Source organism: Muscardinus avellanarius, assembly GCF_963383645.1.
Source record: "Muscardinus avellanarius genome assembly, chromosome: 2".
Taxonomy (NCBI): Eukaryota; Metazoa; Chordata; class Mammalia; order Rodentia; family Gliridae; genus Muscardinus; species Muscardinus avellanarius.
The window spans coordinates 12,308,969-12,326,946 of record NC_137787.1 but is presented as its reverse complement, the minus strand read 5'-3'; the positions used below and the strand labels follow the sequence as shown (position 1 = coordinate 12,326,946).

The following is a 17,978-nucleotide window of genomic DNA, read 5'->3' as shown; positions in this document are numbered from 1 at the left end:
TGCTTGACTGTGTAGTACAATCTGAGATCCCCTTGGGCAGTCCAGTTTGTTTAATATACTTTATCATGCAAAAGATGATTAGTCATGACGTCACAAACACCCAGGACTCTGAGTTGGACTCTTTCCAACCCGTACCTTTAGTTCCTCTTGCTCCATCCATTCCTGAAATTCCAGGGGGGCCTGGAGGTCCTGGCTCACCCTGACAAGTGAATGAAAAAAAAAGTACTGAATTGAGTTTCCAATGCAAACAGCACATACATGTAGGATGTGATCCAGTTATAACTTTATGCAACCAGGTTTTTGTAATTAGCAATGGTAAAGAAAATTGAAAATACATGTGTCTGTTTTTTAGAAGTCCATAAAACTCCTCCAAAATTAGATCTTTAAAAATCAACAAGTAGCATGCTATCCACGACAGATGACTGGAAGACAGAAGTTATACCACAAAACTTGAATTTCAGGGTTTGACAAAGCAAATTGATGTTAAATAAAATGTTATTCAAAGTCATGTTGTATCATAAATTTTAAAAGCCATTCTATTCCAAAGATGAATAGTGAATTACGCATTTTCCAGTATAATATAGGTTACTACATTTATTATCTTTTCTTGTTTCTCAAGGGGGTAAGTTACTCATGATTCTGAAGGTCAAATATATTAAAAGCAAAACTGATGATATCTTCAATCAGATGGGGAAGTATAGAAAATAGAAGTTGGGTGATCTTTCAGGATGACTCTGTGGAGTGTGTGTGTGTGTGTGTGTGTGTGTGTGTGTGTGTTACTGAAGATTGAATCCAGAGGCATTCTACCTCCAAGCTACACTCCCAACCTTTTTTATTTTTTTATTTTTGTTTGAAACAAGGTCTCCCTAGGTTGCTGAGGGTCTTGCTAATTTGCTGAAACTGGTCCTGAATCCGTGGTCCTCCTGTCTCAGCCTCCCACGTACCGGAAGTACAGGCAGGCACTCCCAGGATGACTTTTTAATTCCAGTAAATGAGGATCCCTGTGGCAAGCCTCTATGGAAGTGTTCAAAACCAGGCTGGACTATGTGGAGTATGTGACTTGCTCATCTCCATCAGAGGAACCAGACAAGAGCACTGAGCATTACACCATGGCCATCCTGAGAACCCCATTCTTCTGGGCGCTACTACCTCTTCTATCCCAACAGCCACGAAAAGGCAATGTTACACACTGGCAAAACATGACTCTTGATGGATCATCAGAGCAGAAAGCTTTCATTATTTCTTCCCTTGTCCCTTACCTGGTCACCTGGAAATCCTGGAAAACCAATGATCCCTCTCAGCCCAGGTGAGCCCGGAGGGCCAGGGGGTCCAGGAAGCCCACGCTGCCCATTTCTACCCGGCTCCCCTCTGTGAAGTCCAGGTGGCCCATGCCTTCCCGGCTCTCCTCTTCTCCCTTGCATCCCGGGATTTCCTTTATCACCTGAGGAAGTTGGAAGTGTTACAAACCTTTTATCTGAAATCTTGGGCTAGGCAACTGTTACACTGAAGAACTTGATCCTATTTTTGTTTTATTTTGTTTTGGTACTAAAGATCGATCCCAGGGGCATTCAATCTCTGAGTTACACTTCCAGATCTATTTTTTAAATTTTGAAGCAGGGTCTAAGTTTCCAAGAGTCTTGCCGAGTTGCTGAGGCTGGCCTTGAACCTGTGATGCCTTTGTATCAGCCTCCCAAGTACTGGGATTACAGGCATGTGCCACCATGACCAGTTTGATCTTAGTTTTTAACAATGAAGGGAATCCTGTTTTCTGCTCTATACCATGTCTCAATGATGTTTTGTGTTTCAGAGCCCTCATTGTAAAATAAGCCACCCAGGAACAAACTCATAGCTATCACAGGAAGGATGGAGTATGTAGGATCATTTGTTCCAACATCCTCATTTTACAAATAAAACATGTATTTCCTGGAGAGGTTAAAACATCTCCCCCTGAGACCTAGTAAAATAGCCGAAACCCAGAAACCAGGCCTCATGCAGATAAAGTACAGAGGTGGTTGTCAAAATCCTTGCTATGTAATTTTTCTGAAGACCAGTAGCATGGCTTGGAGTACTCGTTAGAAACACAGGATCCCCAAAGTTCCTGGACCTGTGGATTCAGAATCTTTATTTTAACAACATCTCCAGGTGTTTCATAAGCAAACTGACGTTTGAAAGATGCCAGTCAAAATGACTTGGACAGTCACTGTGCTATTCAATTTAATACCAACAACTACCTAACTAGAGGTACTTTAAACCTGGAACCCGGTATCTGTGGTACATTTCAGGTTGATCCTAGTCTTAAATATCCAAATCTATAAATATATATGAATGTCAGCTGAGTTTTAGCATAAAAACTTAAACTAATATACTGCAGAGTTTATTAGTATTTATCTAAGAAATGACCTTTCCAAATCGTCTTCGTGTCGGTGGAATCGCTGCCTAGTACGTACGCTTGCCTGAATGATCTGCAATGACAGCAACAAACTTGATAAGGGTAAAATCCTTAAGCTTTTACCTCTCTCTCCTGGGAACCCGCCATCTCCAGGAGGCCCAGGTTCCCCAGTTTTCCCCTTTTGGGAAATGATGGCCATTTCTCCTTCATCGCCGGGAGGTCCTCTGGCTCCTGTAGAGATCGCTTATGTAAGGGAAACACACACACACGCACACATATACCACGATACCACAACACACATACATAAATTGTCAACACACTTCACCTCCAGTTTGCAAATTCCCACTAAACCGCCTCAACTGTACTCACATTGATGGACCGCACATCACCACCACCTCTGACGGATGCCCTGTGCCTTCGACATCCCTGTTCCTGTCGTGAGGCTGGGGTACCATGAGTACTCAGTGAGCACTTGCTAAATTCAAGCAAACTGGTCTCAGAGTCATCAGGGAGTTATGACAGCTTGAATACAACACTGCAGGTTCTGTAAAATCTGAATTGTCTACCCCATATTTTCAGAAACATGTTTCTCCCTTTTGTAGTATTCTGAGTATTTTTCCTTACATTAAAAGAAGAGACACATATTTCAATGTGGCTCTCCATGCAGAGACTTCTAAATGGTAGGAAAGGAATAACATATTCCGGCCTAATTTTATGAGCACTGTCCAGTCGTAGCAGTGCTGGAGTGGGTCTGTGGTGGTTGTTAAAGTGTTGGTAGGTTGTGTTTTTTTTTCAGTACTGGGAATGGAAAACAGGGGCATTGTACCTCCCAGCCACATCCCCAGCCTTCTTTTTTTATTCTTTATTTTGAAACAGGGTCTCACTGAATTGCAAAGGGCCTCACTAAGTATCTGAAGCTATCTGCGAACCACGATCCTCCTGTCTCAGACTCCCAAATGCTGGGATTACAAGCGTGCGCCATCACGCCCGTCTTGTTGGTAGTTTTAAACCAGCCATCACAATAGTATTTATGCAGCAGTGAGAGTATTGGTACCACTGCAATCAACAAACACGACAGATCAGGGCATTTTCTGAAGAGGAAAATTTTGGAGCGCTAGTTTACAACCACATCACTGGCATTAGTCCAAGTTTCAATTTTTAGTCGGATAATTGTAGCATAATAGCAAACATCACTTATCCACGGCTAAAAACAAGTGACTTCTTTGATTCCGTGATTCTGCATAAATAATTTATACGCTGGTAAAACAAGAAAATAATAGTAGAATCAATCAACTACAAACAAAAGGTAATTTGAATTAAATATGAGGCTATTTGGCTCACAGAGTTTTATGGGCAAAATTCTGGTGTCTAAAGAGTTTCAAATGTTCCCCTCAACACTGGAAATGTTTTCTTAAGTTACTGCAGCCTCAGGGCTAAGAGTTAAAAGTAAACATTTAGCAGGGATAGGCAAAGAAAATTTGGATCAGTAATTTTAAAACATTTTATTTTTAAATTTTGGGGGGATTATACTGAAGGGCATTCTACCTCTGAGCTACAACCTCTCCTGCAGCTCTTTTTATTTTGAAACACGTTCTAAGTTGCTAAAGGTCTTGCTAAGTTGCTACGCCTGGCCTGGAACCTGCAACCCTCCTGTCTTAGCCTCCCAAGCGTTGGGATCTAGATGTGCAGCCCTGTACAGGGCTGAAACCTAATTTCTTATAGTAATGAAAATTCTTTCTTTCAATGAAGTATGAAGACAACTGAACTCAGGGCCCAGGTGAGAGCAGGCTCATTCAAGGTCAGAACTGGAGCCCACAGGCCACACTCTTCTTGCTGACCATTTTGGTATAATCCAAGAACTGTGAATGGCTTTTGCACTTTTAAATAGTTTGGGGGGGGGACTGAGAACATAATGCACACAACAGTAAATAATATGCGATTCAAATTTTGTTGTCCATAAATAAACTTATTTTGTCTTATGTTTGTTCATATTATGTTGTCTCTGGCTGCTTCCCTGATTGTTGTTGTTGTTGTTGTTGTTGTTGTTGCAGTACTGGAATGGAACCCAGGGGCATTCTACCTCTGAGTTACATCCCCAGCCCTATTTTTAATTTTTTATTTTGAAAAGGTTCTCACTTATTTTTGCAAAGTACCTCACTAAGGTAGCCGAGGCTGTCCTCAAACCGTGATCCTTCTGTCTCAGCCTCCCAAACGCTGGGATTACAATCGTGTGCCGCTATGCCTGGCTTCTATCACACTCTTTGCAGAAGAAGGACACCAATCTCTGGTTTAATTGAAACAGAGGTTGGAGGACAGGGGCTCTGGCTATACTGAAAATTTAGAGTTCTCTGAAACCGATAGCTACAAATCAATGCATTAAGAACTACTTGTTAACTTTTTCTACTAATAGAGAAACTTACTAGTTACGTGCAAGAAGATCAAGAGTGAAGGAACATGAATTGTGTTTAAAAATTTTTAACAAATGCCACAGAACTATAAGGAAGAGGAACATGTTCCACAGAGCAGACCCATTTTATTTTCAGAGACCATACTCATCGGTTCTGATCAAATATGGAAAACAAACCTCACTGTATCCTTAGATGCCCTTACCTTTGGTGCCTCTGGCTCCTTGGTCTCCTGGAGAGCCCGGCCAGCCCTTCTCTCCCATCTCTCCCTTTCTCCCAGGTTGTCCGTCTGGACCTGGTTTTCCTCTCTCTCCAGGAAAACCCATGAAGCCAGGCAGCCCCTGGGGTCCTGATTAAATGAGAACCGGAGCTTTGAGGAAAATTGGAAGCACTGGTGTGTTCTATGTTCCTGTTGGTCCACCTAGAGATAACAACTCCTGCCTGACTTTGAGTTCACATAGAAAGTAAGCAGCAGCTGTCTATTTCACCATCTTGAAGAGCTGTGCTCCCTCATCTAGTCCTGTTTTCTGCCCAACGGACCTTCTGTGTGGGCCTGGCTGGTTCTGGATCTGGATTCCATAATGCTTTAAGAGGACCAGGGCAGGGGATGAGGGTGGAGGGCTATGTGAAGCAGTATGTATCAGCCCTGGCCTAGGTCTGCATTGCACTGCCCAGTCCCCTGAGCGGAAGTGTTTACAGGCCCTGTGGACCCAGTGCCCCAGCCCTCCCTCTTTTCCCACTGAGTTAGAACAGAACATTCGGCCACTGGGAATAAAAATGCAGGGCCAAGAAGAAGGAAGACGTCACTGAGGGAATAACAAAATCAAACTAATCAAACAGTACGTTTTATTATATAACCCGCATCACGTGACAGTGGACTTCAAGTTTATAAAACGGGAAGACATAGCAGAAAGGCACTGCTTACCCTTTGGACCTGGGAGACCAGGCAGTCCGTCTTGCCCAAAGGGGCCTGGGATTCCTGGAGGTCCTGGGAGGCCATCTGCTCCAGGCAGTCCTGGGGGCCCAGGGAGCCCCTTCATCCCAGCTGGTCCTGGAGGCCCAACATCTCCTCGCTGCCCTTTCCAGCCTGGAACACCTGAGGAAAAGTAAGCACCATGAAAATGATGGGTGAAGACTGGAGCCTGGCTTCACTCCAGGGCCCCAAAATATAACTCAGGAGCTTCCCTTCCGTACCCATGGCCCATTCAGCAGAAGCAAAACAGCATGGATTAAACTAATAGTAGCAACTTTCTATCCATCTAAGGATATTTTATTCTGGATGATAAAAAAGGAAGAGATAATTTGAATAATATTTCCCAGGAGGGACCCATAAAAATCATAAAAGGCTTTTAAAATTTTTGAATGAAAAATGAATAGGGGTTAAAAACAAAACAAAAAAATTGTGTTTACTCTTAGATGAGAAAAACTAATAGAAGAAAACTTTTCAGGTGCTTCCTGAAGCTTGGGCTGAGTCAACTTCAGTTAAGCTGTGCATTGTGATAGGAAAATTGTAAAAATCAGAGCAATACCACCTAACATTATTGATACCAGAAAAAAGGCTGGCATGGTAAGTTTTGCTCCAACCTTATCTGATTTTTCAAGTGAGTATATATTGTATTCGGATAAAAATCAGTAACAAACTTAAGTAACAGAAATAACTACCTTAATGATGAAATATAGATCCCATTAGAAACTGCCCTTGCTATGGTCTGAATGTGTCTCACAAATTCATATGTTGAAATGTAACTGCCAATGTGATAGGATGAAGAAATAGGAATTTTAGGAGGTAAGTAAGTCATAAAAGTAGAGCCTTCATGACTGAGATTAGTCACTTTTTTTTTTTTTTTATAAAAGAGGCATGAAGGGCCCTTCAGGACAGCCTTTTCAACAAACAGTGCTAGGAAAACTGGATACACATAGGTAGAAGAAGGCAATTAGATCCCTATCTTTCCCAATCCATAAAAGTCAACTCAAGGTGGATCAAAGTAATAGAAATTAGACCATAAATGATGCATTACTAAAAGATAACAGAAAATGAACTCTCTAATAAATACGTACTGGTACAGAGCTCAGGAAATAAAACTAAGAGTCAGTAAATGGAATGATATTGAACAAAAAGTGCTCTATGCATCAAAGGAAACAGTCAAGAGAGCCTACAGAATGGGAGGAAATCTTTGCCAACTACTCCTCTAGTAGAAGACTAATATCTAAAATATAAAAAGAATTCAAAAATCTTAACACTAAAAAATACCAATAAGAAAATAAGCAATTGAATGAATAGACAGTTCCCCAAAGAAGAAATGCAAATAGTCAACAAATCATACATATATGTATATATATATATTTGTGTGTGTGTGTGTGTGTGTGTGTGTGTGTGTGTTCAATATTCAGCCAGGCATGGTGGCACATGCTTGTAGTTCCAGTACTTGAGAGGCTGAGACAGGAGGATCACAGGTTCACAGTCAGTCTCAGCTACTTAGTGAGGCCTCCTCCCCCCATAATTTAGTGAACCCTGTTTAAAATATTTAAAAATTAGAAATTAAAAACAGGGCTAGGGATATAGCTTGGAGGTAGAGTGTCCCTGGGTTCTATCCCCAGTACTGCAAAAATAACAACAAAAAAGTTCAAGGTCATTAGTAATCAGGGAAACACAAGTCAAAAGTATACTTAAATTCTATCTAACTCCAGTTATAATGGCAGTCATCAAGAACATAAACAATAAATGCTAGTGAGAATGTGGGAAACAAGGAACTCTTATTACTCTTTGTGAGACTGTAAACTACTATAACCACTATGGAGATCAGGATACATGTTCCTCAATAGACTAGAAATGAAACCACCGTATGATCCAGCTATACCACTGCTCAATATATTTGCAAAATAATTAAAGTTAGAATGCTATAGCGATACATGCATGCCTAGGTTTATAGCAACACAATTCCCAATAGCTAAATTATGGAACCAACCTAGGTGCCTGTCAACAGATGAATGAGTAAAGAAAATGTGGTGTGTGCATACGAGGGAATTTTACTCAGCCAGAGAAGAACAAAATTATGTCATTTTCAGGGGAAAAAATCTAGAGAATATTATGCTAAGTGAGATCATCTAGTCTCTCATATGTGGAAGCTAGAGAAAAATCAGTAGCATAAGAGATTTTGGATAAGGCCGGGTGTGGTGGCGCACGCTTGTAATCCCCGCACTTGGGAGGCGGAGACAGGAGGATCGCACAGGTTCAAAGCCAGCCCCGCGCGCTGGCTTAGGAGACCCTGTCTCCAAATAAAAATGTAAAAATAGGTCTGGGAGTGTAGCTCGGAGGTAGAAGGGCTTCCAGGAACCCAAGTACCACCAAAAAAAAAAAAAAAAGAGAGAGAGAGAGAGATTTTGGATAAATGTAGAGAGAACAGTAGACTAGTGGAAGGGAGTTAAGGAAGGGGAAATAGAGGACTGAGAACAGAAACAATTCAAACAAGCTTTGGCAGTACATGAAGGCATTACTCCCAGTTTCTCTAGGAAGGGAGGAAGGGGCAGCAGGTTGGGTTGCAGAAGGAAGTACACCAAAAGCTGTGTGCGTGCATGTTTGCATCACACCGAACCTCGCCGTAATATATAATTGCAATTCACTAATAAATGCATAAATTAAAAAATCAATAAAGTAAAGAGAGGCATAAGGGAACTTTTCTCCAATGTGAGGACACATGTAAGTTCCCATATGTAAAGACCAGGTTGTCACTAGACACCTAATCATCTGGGGCCTTGATCTTAGACTTTACAACTTTCTAGACTATAAGAGATACATTTCTGTTGTTTATAAATGACTCAGTCTAAGGTATTTTGTTATAGCAGTATCAATAGACCAAAATAGCATGCGTTGGTACCATGTGTTGGGAAACACTGCTTTATGGCTTTCTTATACTTTCTTCATGTCCTGCAGGGGTGCCAAAAACACAAGGTCCTGATTCTTTTAACTTGGACCATTTCTCAAGGTTGTGCATATAGTAAACAACCTTGGCAGATGATACAGCACTTTTCCCAACACACAAAACAGGTTTGCTTGCAGGCTGTTATACAGTGGTGGTTCCGAAGCACAGAAATGCCCCCATGTAAGGCAATCACGGCATGTGCCAGCCCCACATAGAGTGCCCCATGGAACTTGGGTGGCATGGAGAAATGATACAAACCAACATAAAACTCATGGGTAATAAAGTCCTTTGTCTCTTACTCAGGACTTGTACTTCTGTCAACATCCATAAAAGAGCAAGAGACAAGCTTATTCTTTAAGTAGGTGTGGGGACAGTTAAAATATGATGCGTATTAGGCTTCCTTGCCCTCTTCTGGTGAAGATCATTGTTGTATGACAAACAGTTAAACATGTCCTTGAGGGTGCCTCAATGTCTTATGTAACTCTGTGTCCTGGCCACGTGGACACACGGGCACATGAATGCTCAGATAGGCAGCTGTGCTATGAGAAAGTCTCTATGGACCTTCCATGTGCCCAGTCAGCCACCACGGGGTACTGGAGACTTAAGCCTCCTATTTTAGCCTACTGCACCTGAATAAATCCATGCCTTACCCCTCTTGATGTCTCCCTTCTTCTTTGGATAGAGCAGATTGAACCTGCAACTTCCCAACCTTAGTTGGTTGTACAACACTTGGTATGGTTGGCAGGCGGTGGCACTGTCTGGTATGGAGCTACCTGGAGGCAGAGGTGGAGGCTGGCTGGCATCCAGTGAGTGGCCCTCAGCAGCCAGCCTTTGGGGATCATGAGCACCCCACAGACATGGCCTGAAGCAGAAGAGAGTCCTATCTAGCTTAAAAAGGCTCTCCAGCAGCTACAAGAGACCTTTGGTAAGTGCAGCCGCCCTGACGTGGCTGGGACTGTGAAATGGGTCTGTCTCACAGCCTTCCGTGTGGAAACGATTGTGCCCCACAAGAAGCAGCCTGTGCAGAAAAACTCCAAGAGGAGCTAGAAACAGAGAAGCAGCTGCAGCTGGAGTTGAAAGAGACAAGATTCTTGCTGGGAGGAGGAGCAACAAAGAACTCCTGAAGCATCTGAAAGCAGAGAAGTAGCTGTGGCAGGCATTGGAGGAGAGCAGAGGAGAAGGGCATCGGCCCACCCCATCTGCCAGGCCAGTGGTCATGACAAAGGTGAGATCCCAACAGCCCCAGGCTCTGGGGAGAAACCCACAAGTCCCTCCCCGCAAGTGGTAACACCTGACATATCACTCCTACACCCAGATGGAGCTAGTGGAATTGGGCAGGCGGGTCCATCAAAAGCACACCAAATCATTAGCCACTCGGTTGCTAAGGTTATGGCACCTTAGGGTGGATGGCACTGCTTTCAGTGGGTGAGAGATGGAGAAGCTCGAGTGTGTGCCCATGTGCCCCTCAGCGTGACAGGGGCTGCAGAACCGCCATGGGTATGGACAGGGAGATCATCCCTTACTTGATTGGCTTATGGCAGCTGTTTGCACAGTGTAGACAGATGCAGGGTACCTGCGGTGCATCCACAGTAAGTGGCAGGGTGATGGGGAACTCATCCAGGTGCGGAGAGGATAGGGTATGGAAGATGGCAATTACAATTTGGATGCTAGAGGGCCTGGTGAGGAAAAGATCACAGCAGGGATGAGCCCCAGGGTTACAGAGTGCTTTGTTGGCGCCCTGCGAGGGCCATGCCGTGAATATGATAACCGCCATGCTTACATGCTTAGGAAAAGCTCAGGGCTACCACCAGCAGAAGGGAATTCCAGTGGTGACAGAGGACATGGAAAAAGGGCTTATCGGGAAGGGAAAGGGGAAGCCAACTAAAGTCTCCCAGGCGCAGATGTGGGCAGAGCTCCTAGCCACAAAAGTGGACCCAGAAAAAAATTGACCTGAAGCCTGATGATCTGCTTTTATCCCTCTGGCAACAGCTGAATCCAGACAGAGATTCCAATCCCAAAGGACAGTAAAAGTCAGAGCCAGGGCGGGTGGCGGGGCAGGAAGGGGGGACACTCAGGGTCTAGAAGGAGGAAGCCACCCCAGCCCATCTCAACTGGCAAAGGGGGAGAACCAAGGGACGCAGCTGCAGAGCGAGGCAGGAACCCCAAGCTGGCAGGTTTGTGTGGCTCCCTGGAGGTGTTAGAGCAAACTCGGCCTGGCAAGCTGCGTGTTCCTTCAAAGCCACAGGTTCTGGGAAAGTGATGTGTGGGGGCTGGTTTCCAAGAAGATCCAAGGCGCTGTTGAGAATGGGAACTAGGCCACCAAGAGACGGTGACCATATATCACGTGACTGAGCATGTTGAGCATATCATGTGATGGGCACGCACCTCTGGCCTCCCCAGACAAGGCTGGCACCTTGGCCCAGGTATATGGCTGGGCCGAAAGGTGATGCTGTGCATTCAGGCAATGGATAACATGGGTGGTGATAAAAGCGTGGAACCTGCCAATAAGATGGGCACATTTGGTTACTGTTGTGGATAGTGGGTTGCTGTTCTGGTTTGTACTGCTCTAAGGGTATTTGGTTACAATATTCCGCACACCTTGCACAGGGCACTTGCAGGTGATGGGAATCCGTAGATTATGAGGTGAGAATCCCCAGTGGGGTGGAGTGTGGGGACAGTCAGAACATGATGTGTGTTAGGCTTCCATGCCTCTTTCTGATGAAAGCCACTGTTGTATGAAAAACAGCTGAACATGTCCTTGAGGGTGCCATATTGTCTTATATAACTCTGTGAACTGGCTAGTTGCCACTTTTATTCTGATTTAGTATATAAATTGGACTGAGACAGTCTGGTGTGCAGTTGTGCAGATGTTCAGATATGTGGCCACATGGATGCTCAGATGCTCAGATAGGCAGATGTGCTATGGGGAAGTCTCCATGTGGAGTTCCATGGACCCAGTCGAACCCCACTGCATGCTGGGGGATTAGGCTCCTATTTTAGCCGGCTGCACCTGGAATAAATCCATGTCTCACCCTGTGTCAATGCCTTGCTTCTTCTTTAGATGGACTAGATTGAATCGGTAACTTCTGAGCCTTAGTGGGTTGCACCACGGTAAGGTAAACCCCAGAGCCTTCAGGTTCTTGACACTTGGCCACACTTACCTGGGTTCCCTGGAGCCCCAGGGAGCCCTGGTTGGCCTGGGGGACCCGCAGCACCTCTGTCACAGGAATGGCCAGGCATACCCGGTAAGCCTGGAAACCCAGCACTTCCTTCTCTGCCTTTGGGACCTTTGAGACCTGGGAATCCTGGCATGCCAGCTGCCCCTGAAATGACACATACATCCATGACATGCATGGCTTCAAATTACACACAGTGCTGTCAGAAACTGTTCAGGTACAATACCGGAAGTAAACATTTGATCCTGATTCAGGGCTCAGATGAACTAAGTCTCTAAATGGACTTTTTAAAAATCATAAATGTAGTGAGCTACCAATGAATGGAGAAAACCATGAATCGCTAAGTGAGGTACTTGATAAGGTTATGTGAATGACAAAGAAATTACCTATGCAAATTAGAAACCACAAGGTTCCTCCGGATTCTAATTAACCTCCATCTCTGCAGCAGGCTTTACACCAAATCTCTATAGTACTTACAAACCCAATTTGCACTGTATGAATTTGCATTTTGTAAGAGCTTTTATCATTCATAGTCTCAAATTTCTATATTGGAAACACAGTGGCATAATCTTCAGGAAAAAAGAAACAAATCCACCATAATTTTATTCCTTGACCTTAAAAAATCTGTTTTTCTGTTTTCATTGTACTTTTGGTTCATTTACAAACACGTTAAAAACAAGAATCTCAGCGCATAATTATTGGATTATTTCACAATGCATATTAATCTGCAAATGTTTTCTGTTTGTTGTAATTTTTATAAATATAATATTCATTGCTAACTGCTGCACAATATTTCTGTGTGTGTGTGTGTGTGTGTGTGTGTGTGTGTGTGTGTGTGTGTGACTTAACTCTTCGTTGCTTCTAATATTTTCTCCACTATGGATAACACAAGAGTATTTTTGGATCTAAAATCTTCATCTTCTGTTGAAGTCTTCCTTTAAAAATGGTTTTCAAATGATAAGGCGACATTAGTGGGCCTTGTTACTTTTCAATAGTTTCTTTGTATATGACAATTTTTTACTTACAAACCACCATGTAAATTCTCTGAGGTCAAAGACAGTGTCTTATTCCCCTCATGTCCTGTTTTCCCTGTACATTGGTGCTTTGTTTGCTTGGAGGAATTGGCTTCAAGACCCCTGTGGACACCAAAATCCTTGGATATTCAAGTACTTTATATGAAATGGCTTGGTATCTGCATATAACCTATACAATCCTCCCATATATTTTAAATCATCTCTAGATTAATTACAATACCGAATATAATGTAAATGTTTTGACAATAGTGATATGCTGTATTGTTTAGAGAATAACGACAAAAAAGAAATTCTACGTGTGTTCAGAACAGATACATTTTTTTCTAAGTATTTTTTACTTAATAATTTAAAATTTTTTATTTTCATTTTTAACTATTTTATTGGTGCATTGTAGTCATACATCTTAATGAAATACAAGATGGTAGAGGCATACATGCACGCATCACTCATTTAGCCCTTCCTCAATCCCCCCATTCTCTCCCCCTCCCTCCTTCTCATGTGTGGCTTAGTGACTGACTTTGATTTGTTTGTGAATGTATATCATGTACATTATGGAATTTCCTTCTTCCCTCCTCCCATCCCCCTCATTTAGATCTCCTTATTTGCATATCTATGGTTTCTCCTCCTTTGTCTAGAGTTCTTCCTACTATCCTTTTTCTCCCTACCTTCTACATATTAGGGAGAACATTTGACTTCTTACTTTTAGTGACTGACTAATCTCACTTAGCATAATGTTCTCCAGTCATGACTGGTTGAATCTGGGACGTGGAGCCCATGGTTGCAAAGGGTTGCATGTACTAATGTGCTGTAGTGGTTACTCACTCTCCACTCTTAGAAAAGGACCAGAACACTGTCTGGTCTGCAGTCCACACTTGGGTCACCATTCCTTAAGGAACTCATTGGTGTTTAGACCGCTGGGCGCTACCTCAGTGTAAGGGTTAGTGTTCCTAAGACTAGGACCCTGGAATTTTAACGGCACTTTCTGGGTTAGTTTTCAAATACATTAAAATCTGAAAAAAAAACTTCAGTGTGGTTCCTCAAATTTCTTAGTGATTTCAGAAAAAGATGTGAATCATCCATCTCCCACCTTGAATTTTACCATCCTACCTGTTGCCCCAGCTGTGGCAGAAGTCCTTGCACAAGAGCAGCTGTCTGTCAGGGTTTGGCTCTCCCGGGCTCTTCCACAGAGCTTTCCTGAACCCCAGCCCATACTGCACCACCCTCTGGGCTGCCCATCCTCATGTAGTCGATCCATCTTGTCCACCTTCAACCTGGCATCAGCAGTGGGCAGGTTATGCAGTCCCTGCTCTTGGTGATTTTGGGCACTCATATACTACCCTGAGCCCAAAGCCACAGCCACACAGTGATGCCCTATGACTGTCTTGCACTTGAGAATGACCAATACAATGCAAAGGCCAACCAAAGAATGCTGACTATTTGCAATGCAATTGGTGCTCATATCTAAGGGAAGGTTCTTGGGCGACATGTTTACATTCTAGCTATCTAAGGCAAGGTAGTCTAAGCATTCCCCAGAGACCTGTTCAATTCCAAGCTGGATTTCTAGACCACAGAGACAGCAGAGCCTTCATACCTTCAGTCCCTGGGAACCCCGGGTTGCCTTTGGATCCTTTCATCCCTGGTACTCCTGGAGGACCCCTATTTCCAGGGGGTCCGGGGTGACCAAATGCAGAGTCTCCTGGGATTCCTTTCTGACCACTGGCTCCAGGTAACCCAGGAGGACCTGGGGGTCCAATAGGGGAGGTCCCCTTTTCACCTTCAAAACCCGGATCTCCCATGTTACCACGAAAACCTATTGAACAATGATAAAAATGTTAGTGGTTATATATACAAGTAGAGAAGAAGACTGCTACTTCAATAAAAACACAGTTCTAAGGGAAAAAAAAGAGTCTGTACTTACTACTTAAGAGAAGCTTAAAAGGTAATGTTGCTATTACCTTAGAAAAGCTTAATGTTTTTATTGCCTTTAGCAGCCAGATAAATGGTAATTTTGTGTTTTCTATAAAACCAGTGATGTTTCTCTTATCACTTTCTTTCTCTGACAAAGATTCTGTCTAGCCTGAGCAGTTTCAACCACACAATAAACAAGTAATAGTCTATAACTCAATTCTAGGCAGAAAGAGCCTTGACATTTATAAGATTTTCATAATCTACATGTTGTCATAGCACAGTGAAAGTTAATTTGTCAAGAAAAACCATGGGGAACCATTATCTAGGGAGCCCAGACCATTTCCTTAAAGCCAACCATTTTCAGAAATATTTAAAAGTTCCTAATAGCAGGAAAACACTTCATTTACCAGGTGGACCTGGTATGTCTGATGCTCCTGGCTGGCCCCGTTGGCCTTTCTCTCCATCCAAACACCTCATCCCAGGAGGCCCTGGGGGGCCTGGAAATCCCTTCCAACCTAAACAAAACAAACAAAAATGCTCAATATAACACGAGTCAAATGGGAACAACTAAGTTGTCAGGGTTTGCTCTTGCTGATTCTGAAAGTATATATGACACTAACTTCTCATTGATATTACCTGGAGGTCCATCAAAACCTGGAGGGCCTGGCTTCCCAGGGTAGGTTACATTACAAGAAATGGTGTCACCTGGAACAAGAAAAAGAAAAGAATGGCATTGGCAAAACTGATAACCCAGTGCAAGGTAACTCTCGATACATCTTTCCATATAGTGTGCATGGAATTAAAAAGAAAACAAGACTTCCAAGTATCAACAGATCTCCTTCCCTTTTCTTTCTTTTCTTTTTTTTTTTTTGGTACTGGGGATTGAACTCAGGGGGCATTCTACTTCTGAGCTATATCCCCAACCCTTCTTATTTTTATTTTGAAATAAGGTCTTAAGTTACTGAGTTTGACCTTCAATCTGCAATCCTCCTGGCTCAGCTACCCAAGTCCTAGGATTATAGGCATGTGCTATATATTACTGAATGACCTAGCAATGGGGTTATTATCACCCTCATTTAAACTAGTAAGGAATATAAGACTTCTAAGCTCAAACCTTTGGGTTTCAGTATCCTATTAAGATTAAATATTTCACTTTTAAAGTATAAATAATATTTCATAGTTTATGACTTCACATAATTTCAAACAAAGATGTATGGGAGGAATAAAAATGATGTTAGATTTTGGGGGTCCTAGGCTATGAAATGATACCTCATCAAATACAAAGGTGTTTGGCCAATCTATGTGGTGAAAGCAAGAAACAAAAATATTATTTTATTTCAAAGCCTTTGAATTAACGATGGAAGCCAAAACATATACATTACAGATGAAAAAATCTTTAAAAAAACCTCTCGTTATCTTCTTAAAAGTTTTCAGCTAAAACTTTGAAAGTCATTTATTTTGTGAAATTTGCATAACTTATTGTCAAAATATATTTTTTAAATCTTCCTTTTTCTCTCCCTAGAATCTGTGCAACTATTTTTGTTGGGCAAAGATTCATTTTAAATGAAACACTACTGCTTCTCTTATTAAAATATACTGCATTATCTGCAAGGATTATAAAAATAGATACTTTGAACACACATATGCAGTTTTAATACACTCAGATTGTATGAGTTGATACAGAGAAATGAGTGAAAAGCCATTTTTGTATGCCAAACAAATAAAGCAAGGGAGATAACTTGGTATGTTAAGGGTTTGTTTTAAATATTGATTGTGTTCTGCTCCTTTTACTTGTTTGAAGATGTGCATGTTTGGACAGACCTGGAATGAAGTTTTATTTATCTGGCATTCAACAGCTATATTAACTTTGCCCAGAGGAGACTCACTGTAGCTTTTATTATTCCACTTGACATTCAGCCAAGAAAACAGTCCCACTTACCTTTCTGCCCCTTCAAGCCATCTGGGCCCCTCACACCTGGGCGGCCTGGGACTCCTGGTTGACCTCTCTCCCCGGGTGGACCAGGAAACCCCTGTCCTGAAGGCCCCATGGCTCCTGCTTTCCCAGGTGGGCCTGGCAATCCAGGAAACCCTCTGCCACCTGGGACTGCGTCTTCATGGTCCCCCTGGGGATGTTTATGTCATGAGTCAGGTACCAGTCCTTGAAAGTCAATAAACTCAAAGCAGTCATCCTAAATTACAGAAGCACATGCCAAAAGTCCATAATCCAGGAGACAGTTACTCTGTAGCAGCTGTAACTTAAAATGATTAGAGTCTTCCAAATATTTTACAAACGTATTTTTCATATTTACATGTGTGTGTGTGTGTGTGTGATATGCATGTGTGTGCTATGTCTTAAAATCTGAGAGTGAGGCATGTATTATACCTTGAATACTGAATAAGAAAGTTTGTGTAGAACCACTCCCTAATATCAATTTGCATAAAATATAGAAATAAGTAAGTCATTGGGCATGGTGCTGTAAGCCTGTAATCTCAGTACTTGGGACGCTTAGACAGGAGGATAGCAGGTCTGAGGACAACCTCAGCAACTTAGCAAAATTCTGTTTCAAAAAAAAAAAAAAAGCAAAATAGAACTAGGGGTGGAGCTTGGAGGTAGAATTTGCCTGAGTTCACTCCTCAGTACCAAAACAAGGAAAGAAAGAAAGAAGTAAGTAAGTCAAGAGAGGTGGTCGGCTTACAAATCAAGTAAGTTCTTAGATGTTTGAAATTACTTTCCTGCATCCTTATGAGAAGGTACATGGATAGACTTCATCAGCCTTCATGTCTGTGGGCAAAAGGTTAACAGCTCCTTCCCCCTTCTGCAGGAGAACTTGGCCTTTGGTTGATTGCCCAGCTCTGTCCCTCTGGAAACCTGATATAAACTGGGTCATCAGCTATATTGGCAACATTAACTTATGGTAAAATGGACCCCTGGTTGCAAAATTTGCATCTTGACTGGAAGGACTATAAAGACCCATGGGAAGCCCTCATTTGGGGCAGCTCCTGTAAATAGCAAACCTCCCAGCTGTGCTGTGGAGCCCACAGCTCCTGTGGGGAGGGAGGCTCAGGTCAGGATGCTCCGTTCTCATGTCTGCCCTATGCAATCTCATCTTCTCTCACCTCAAAACAGCTGCACAGACTCTCCGATG

At 42.7% G+C, this 17,978-nt stretch overlaps 1 protein-coding gene across 1 annotated transcript in view; it reads right to left on the bottom strand.

Annotated features, from left to right (window-relative positions):
* Window positions 1–17,978, bottom strand: part of COL4A4 (collagen type IV alpha 4 chain) — a gene marked incomplete at both ends in the record, with an annotated part of 123,725 nt that overhangs the window by 33,055 nt on the left and 72,692 nt on the right. Inside the window, 10 exons of the mRNA XM_080689307.1 lie at window positions 136–199; window positions 1,260–1,441; window positions 2,513–2,620; window positions 5,000–5,143; window positions 5,720–5,890; window positions 11,876–12,037; window positions 14,516–14,734; window positions 15,240–15,347; window positions 15,469–15,537; window positions 16,772–16,955. Coding sequence (XP_080545433.1) covers window positions 136–199; window positions 1,260–1,441; window positions 2,513–2,620; window positions 5,000–5,143; window positions 5,720–5,890; window positions 11,876–12,037; window positions 14,516–14,734; window positions 15,240–15,347; window positions 15,469–15,537; window positions 16,772–16,955 — 1,411 coding nt within the window. The remainder of the gene's footprint in view (window positions 1–135; window positions 200–1,259; window positions 1,442–2,512; window positions 2,621–4,999; window positions 5,144–5,719; window positions 5,891–11,875; window positions 12,038–14,515; window positions 14,735–15,239; window positions 15,348–15,468; window positions 15,538–16,771; window positions 16,956–17,978) is intronic.